This window comes from Sceloporus undulatus, chromosome 3, assembly GCF_019175285.1.
Source record: "Sceloporus undulatus isolate JIND9_A2432 ecotype Alabama chromosome 3, SceUnd_v1.1, whole genome shotgun sequence".
Classification (NCBI taxonomy): domain Eukaryota; kingdom Metazoa; phylum Chordata; class Lepidosauria; order Squamata; family Phrynosomatidae; genus Sceloporus; species Sceloporus undulatus.
The window spans coordinates 47,506,252-47,513,750 of NC_056524.1; the positions used below are offsets into that span (position 1 = coordinate 47,506,252).

Genomic DNA, 7,499 nt, shown 5'->3' on the forward strand with positions numbered 1-7,499 from the left:
TACATATTTTGGAGTTAGTATGCTTTGCTTGGTGACTGAAAAGTAAATATTGATTTAATTTGCAAGTCTCATCATTGAAACACATATCTCTGAGGAAATTTCACTGGGAATGAAACAATGTTAATTATAGGAATACACATTTCCCTTAGTTCAACTGTTAGATATAGTGGGGGCTTTTTCATAAATAGAAATGTCTCTCAGTCTTGCTGTCAGTCTTAATTTCTCAGATGCAAAGGGACTAATTTTCTAAAGCCCACCTTGTAGACAAAAGCTTTCCTGCTCCACAGGACGGTAGTGCTCCAGGCTGACAAAATACATTTCTTGCCCTTTCACAGAGATCACAGTAAGTAGGTTTCAGACTTCACTACCATATCTCTACACCTGGCTCTATTCCCTCTTGCTTGGAAAGCTAAGAACCTAGAAAAATGAATCATTTAAGACTTTTCTTTGAGCAATTTCCAGAACGAGCTGTTGGACTATGACTCTGGAGACCAGGGTTCAAATCCCTGCTTAGCCAAAGAAACCCACTGGGTCATACTCAGTCTCAGAAAAAGGCAACAGGGAACCCTCTCTGAACAAATCTTGCCAAGAAAATCCAGTGTTTGGTTCGCCTTAGGGTCACCATTAGTCAGAAGTGACTTGAAGGCACATAGCAACAACAAAGTACAAGAATATTTTCAGTGTCACTCAGCTTGCTTGTGAAATGTCAAAACTGGTCTATGATTGCTCTGGCTCCTGCAAAGATTTATGAGAGGGGCAGGCCACTTAACAGACAGAAATGTCAGTTGTGGATTATATCTCAGGAAACTGGTTGCCTCAGAATCTGCTAACTTTCATTTTGTATGTTTGGCATATTACCAGATTATTATGGTAGAACAGTTTTAAGTTTCTTTCTTTGGTGGAGTAGTGAAGAACCTTAAAAACAAACCAAGAAACCCTCCTTTTCAAAGATAGATATTCTCCCGCCCCACCAGGAATAGCCTCCTAAACTCTGCAAACTAAACTGTTTTCCCTATCTACCTCCAATCCTCCTTCACATTTGAGGAAGCAATAGAGAAGAGCCATGGCACAGCCTGGTCAAGATGATGTGAGGAACAAAGCCCAGAAGACAGCTCTCAGATACAGCTACATTAACAGAAGAAGAATTCTTCAAAGGGTTGAACTCTCTCTGCCCCTCTCGCAGGAAGGGGTCCCGTGGGAGGAAGAGAAAACAGCTTTCCTTTTAACGAGTCATGGTATTTATGGCCCTTTCATGAGTTTTGTTTGAAAATATGAAAGTAGATGGACTTAAACCTGTTTTCCAAAGAGAGCAGAGGGAGCTGGGAGCATGTGAAGGGCAGATGAAGGCTGAATCATCTTTACCCATTTTAAAAAGAAATATATGCCCTTTTGCCTTAAAACAAACTTCTCTTTCCAAGAATGATGCACTGCTGTAATTATATCTATATATCCATTTCAGTGCAGAGCGAGTGGCAGTCTCAAACACTGGTCAAAACTGGGAGGGGGCACAGATAAAAAACTAACATCATTTGCATTTAGGAACAGTAACAGTGATTTAGATTTAGACCTCAGGACTAGTCTACACCTGCAGCAGAATGGTGTGATACAATCCTGAGGCAGTAGAATGGACTGTTGCAGGCCTGGCACTTTTGGCCAAATGCTGGAGACCATCCTGATCAACACTACATTGACTTATTCCCTCCACCATTTCATAGATAAAAACCAGAACATGTGTGGCTGGCAACATTAGAGTATGGTCTAAAGAGTGTGGCCAGGCAATAAAAAAAGGAAAAGCGATTAATGGGCTAGAACATGCAGAATTACAATTGTAAACAGAAAAACACTGGAATTTATGTACTGAGTTTAGGAACGCCTGGGAAAAAAATGAAACAAACAAGCGAGCTTCCTGGGAATGGTAAGACCCTACCCTCTCCTCCAGCTCCTATGGAAAAGGCGCAACATGCTTTTGCATTTTGAATTCAGTTTGCAACAATGGAAGTAAGGTGAGGACAAAGGGGGGAATTGGAGAGAACTTGGGACATTTTAGAAGCATCTGAGAAAGAGGAACAGTAGAGAATTAACTTGGGCCATCCCTGCCAAAGTGGGACACTGATTCCTTTCCTGTGCCAAGTGGCTGGGCTAATAAGCGGACATTTTAGATTTCTCACAATGTGACAATGAGACATTGTCAGAAATTTTAAAATAGCCATGCATTGCTGCTGTCAGGGGCAAACTGAGATAGGAAGGGGTCAGTCAGGGGGCACTTTGTTGAGAGAGATCTCAGACCGGGAGCCAGTCCTACACTGTTTGAAACTGGACTGTACTTTAGGTAATAGATGGGGTGTATGGGCAATTTCTGTTTATTCTCTCTTGTGTCAAATCTCCTACAAACAAACAAACAAACAAACATGCTTAGCATATCACAGGGGGAAAATGATCATACCATAGATTCCAGCTGTCCTGATTAGTGCTGTTATCCCACTTTTCAGCTGCTTTTAAAATGCCAGTTTCCGCTACCCCCCCCCCCCCCCCCCCCCCCCCCCTTTTTTCCAGCTTACTTTGATTGTTGCAAACTGATTTCAAAGTGAAGATGTAGTATGCACTCAGCTCCTCAGGTGGGAGAAAGGAGAGGGTAGAATCTTGTCCTTCCCAACAGACTCAGGCAAAAGGAAAATGCCGCAGCTAACTTGTTTGTTTATCCTAATTAATAACTTTTGCTGTTTGGATCATACTGTGATGTTGCTTGGCCACTTGTGTCCTGATTTTCATCTGTAAAATGCTGAAGGGTATGTTATTTTCCATTTCCTTATTGAGCTAGATTTTTTATTTCAGAACATTCTTCGCGTAAGAGAGCATTCAAACAGCTGATTTTCCCATCCAGTGTTGCGTATATAATTTTAGCTATTCTACCAGCTTGAGAGTCTTGTGTTTCCTTGCCACTTTATTCTGTGGTGAAATCAACATCTATAGCACTATTTGGCCTAGCTCCTATCAACAATTTAAGTGAGATAGTAAGTCTTGAGAAGCAAGTTGAATCTCTAGCAAAGAGAGAAAAGCCAGGTCAGTCTAAGGTAGGGAGTGGCAGCAAGCAGTGTTGCTTTGCTGTTGAGACCAAGGAAAATGGCCTGACCTTGAAACTCTTAATCTGTTATCTTCTAGACTGTGTAATTCATCCACAGCAAACAAAATAGATATGTTGATATTTCTTTTACTAGAATGCTGCAGCACAGTTGTTCTGTTTTATACACTGTGCTTTTATTTTCTATATACTAGAATGTATCCTGGGTACATTTTCATTTAAAAGTGATACTGTACATGCTATTATAGCATATGCTTTATAAGGTTAGGTATACCGTCCTGTTCTAAAAGTAAATTTTATCACAGGTATTGTCTCCTTTATATAGCAAGCAAAATAAAAATTCTTAAAGTCATTCCATGTGACTGATGATTGATATTTTGCTCAGTTACAAGTTGTCATGGGAACAAACATTACATTTATTCCCTCAGTAGTTTCCTCTATATTGGAGATGGAAGAGGCTCTATAGTTTGGAAGCAATGGAATATTAAAAGTTCAGTTACACTCTCCACATGGGAATGGGGCATATATGTTATAAGAACCACTATATTTTCAAACTGCCAGTAAAGGCTATTTATATTGTTCCAGTATTAATCATGGTGAAATTAAAAGAAAATAATAAATTAATTCTGATATTTTCAAAAACATATTAAATTATATATTTCAAACAAATTATTTGAGCCTCTGATGTTTGCTTTCATTTATTATCAATTATTCTTACTAAAACATATTCTCAAAGAGCACTTGAAACATTTCTATACACAAAGAAATGAATATTATTGCTACACAGTGGGAAGAGCACTATTACTATCTCATGGTCTGAGAATGAAGAATAAGTGAATATATGCAGGATTAAAAGGTGCTCTGTTAACTGAGAATGATGATGGAAAATACAATGGAAAGTGATTAAAATGAGATATTTGTAATCTTTTTCGCCCAGAGGCTTTTCTTCAAATAGAGAAATACAGAGCTGGTATAACTTTGATTTCCATTACTCCTCCCTCTTTCGTCGAAGCTTTGCCTTTGTTTCTTCCTGCCGACTTCTCCAGGCAGCAATGATAGCATCATCGTCCATTTCTTCTTCTTCTTTGCGAGTGCTTTGCCTGTTTCTAAATGAACACCTTGATGCATAACACTCTTCTCTTTCTTCTTCTCTTCCCTCTTTCTCTCCATTCTCATCAGACTTTGCAAAGCTCTGGGTGAACTTCCTTTTGGCGCCAAACTCAGCCACATCTGAACTGGTTTCCTCCTCATACTCTTCCAAGTGACGTGATCTGATCCTACTTCGTGTGGATGGTTCTGAAGATTCTGAGCTGCAGGACGATTCTGGGGTTCTCCTGGAAAAATATGGCTCTGGACTTTCTTCTCTGGAACTTGACTCACTCAGTTTTGACCGTGTAAATGTATATGCCTCCTTGCCTTCTTTTACAGAGGAGGAGGAAAACTGTGAAGAGGCTCTCTGCACATCATCTTTACACTGATATGTTGAGGATCTATCCATCTCTTCTCTTTGGGATCTGGAAATCCTGTAGCTAGAAGATTCAGTGTCCACCTCTCTGAATGTGGAGGATCTCTTGTATTTTTCTTCACTTGAGCAGTCCTGGTTTGAGGACGTTTCTTCTGCCTTCAAACCTTTAAGCCACTTGTTTATATTACTCTCCACTTCTGACTTGACAGCACCACCAAGACTGGTAAACTGACCTGAAAGAGTGGAAGCTGTGTCACTGCGGTCAAGATCAGTTTGCAAAGGCAACTTAAGTGCACTGACCACATTTTCGATATCATTTTCTGTCTTCTTTTCCTCATCATCATCCTTAATTTTCTTCTTCTTCTTAAATAACGTGCTACGTTTATTGTCACTGATAACTTTCTCAGTCTGGTAATCTGATATTTTCTCTCTCATTTCCATCTGCATCTTCTTTTCCTTTCTGCTAAGATTCTTGAGGTCAACCTCATCAGCAAAGAGATTGAAAAGTGGCTTACTTGTTAGTGTCACTCTCCTGCTTGAACTGGATTCTCCCATCTTTCCACTTGTTGATGTGCCACAAGACAGGATGGACTGAGTGTCAGCATACTGAGTGTTTTGCTGGTGATGCAGGGAATTAGCTAGAGAGAAGCCACTCTGGGCACTAAGCAAAGATGTCTTGTCATCATCCAGATATCTGCCTGCATCACCTGACTTTATACTAGAAGCCAGCACAGATGATGGCCGTGACAACATCAGGATCTCATTTTGTTTCTGAGCAATAGTTTCACTAACAACATTGGCAATCCAGTTTTGAATAGAAGCTACTGATATTGTGTTGTCTGGGCCAAGTGGGAGGTTTGGCACACTTGCTTCTGCATGACCTGACATGGCCCCACAAGTGCTTCTGGCCTGAGAGAATGATGAGCGATTGGTTTGCATGCTCAGTGCTGAAGCAGAATCCTCAGTGCCATTTACTGAAGCTGCTGATGGCCAAAAGGCTGACAGTGGGATGCTTCCGCTCATTGTGCTGTCTGCTTCCCAGCTGCAGAGAGATTGGCTTTCCTCCAAAACTTTCTTTGAGTGCTCAAGTAGCTCCATTCGTCTCTGTTTTCTCCTGGCAGAAGCAGAATCTTCACCTTTAGCAAGTGCCACAATCTCGTCCTTATTCTCACTGCCAACCTTCTTCTGGTGTTTAGCCTTCCAGGCTTGGTAGGCTGTTAGGTTGACATCTGACAAGTTCTTCTCCTCTTCTGTAGCCTCTTTACATTGTTGGCTGCCATCTTCAACCTTGGATTGCTCAGAGCCTTCCAGATCTTTTTTGTGAAAACCAAACTGGATTCTTTTGATCTTCCATCTTTCCAAAGCAGTCAGTTTGTCTTTGTTTTTTTGACAGAAGTTATAAAAGGAACTGGCATCAGATAACATACTTTCTTCATCCACATCTCTTCCCTTTGTTCCATCCAGCCTTAAATTCTCTTTTCTACATTCACTTCTGGTACAATATCTCTGAGCGGCTTCCTTCTCTATCTCCATCATCCTCTCATTCCACATATCCCAACTACTTTCTGTAGACATAGAATCTGTGCGCCCTCTCCTCATTCTGTTGATGCCACTTGCTTCCAGTTGTTGTTTCAGGATCCTTATCTCCTGACTACTCACACTTTCAGTATCACTTATATCATTCACAGAATGTAGTCTTTCTTCCATGCTAGAAACTCCAACCTCCTCCTTGGGAAACAAATAGCTTTCCATTTGGCACTTCTCATTTTTGCGCTGCCATTCTTGGATCATCTGATCTGTGTCCTCCTCAGGTTTCTCTTGCACTGGAAATTTAAGATCTGATGGTTTGTTCTGTCCATCCTTCTTTGGAAGTTCCCTGTCAGACAAGCCCTGCTTTTTCCTCCATTCTTCATAGAGTTCTTCCTCTTCCTCTTCACTGATTAGGGTAGGTTGTTTGGAAGCCAAGCTTGATTTCCCAATGGAAGAGGTACTCATTACACTTCCCAGGAGGCTTGTTGTGTCATCTTCTTCGACTGTGATAGAGTGGACTTTGGCTCCCATAATACTTCCAGAAATCCCGTTCTCAGACAGCAAGGAACAGCTTCCAGCTCTAACTACAGAACTTTGACTACTTGTGTCATCAGTATCTTCAGCATCTTCCTCTTGTCGTTCCTCCAGAAGCTTTTCATTGAGCTCCCGTAGCTGTTTTAGGAAGCCATCATTGGGATAAATAGCCCGCTTCTTACGTATAGTCATCAAGGCTTCCAAGATTGTCATGTGATGGAAGATCATCAGGTAAGCCGCTACCAGTACTGCTGAGCGACTGATCCCCATTTCACTGCTGACCAAAACTTTTCCTAAAAGTAAAATGATACAGGTGATTAACTACTATTATGGGTATACTAAGACCTTTCAAAAGAAGTTTCTGAATGAAATAACAGTGCTTAATTTTTGCCATTGTTAGTCTTAATAAATAAATAAATAAATAAATAAATAAATAAATAAAGTTTGGAATTTCATTTTGGAAAGGGAGGGGAAGGGTTCTCCATTTCTGGCAATTCACAAATTATCCTATAATTCATATTAAGGCAAAACTCCAGAAATCAATTTTTGCATAATTTGTGGAACAATCTCCCAGAAGAGATCCGTCTTACTACCTCCTTGGAAACTTTCTATAGGGCAGTTAAGACAGAGCTCTTCTGGCGAGCATATCCACCCAACTTCATGTAAGACATAGATCCACCTCCTTGAATATGATGAGAACATCCTTACTCCACTGTCGCTTTGTGCTATCTGGTTTTAATTGTTAATTTTCACCTATTTTATTGACTTGCTGTACTTCCATTTTGTATTGTACTTTATACCAGATTGGGATCCTGCCTCGATCCATCTGCGAGAGGCAGGAAAATAATAATAATAATAATAATAATAATAATAATAATAATAATAATAATA

General features: G+C 40.3%; 1 protein-coding gene across 2 annotated transcripts in view; it reads right to left on the reverse strand.

The window, feature by feature from the left end:
* Positions 1-3,751: 3,751 nt before the first annotated feature.
* Positions 3,752-7,499, reverse strand: part of STYXL2 (serine/threonine/tyrosine interacting like 2) — a 77,465-nt gene continuing 73,717 nt past the window's right edge. For both annotated transcript variants that reach the window (XM_042459793.1, XM_042459792.1), the window contains exon 6: positions 3,752-6,901. In XM_042459793.1, the coding sequence (XP_042315727.1) occupies positions 4,068-6,901 (2,834 nt within the window). In that variant the 3' untranslated portion in view covers positions 3,752-4,067. The remainder of the gene's footprint in view (positions 6,902-7,499) is intronic.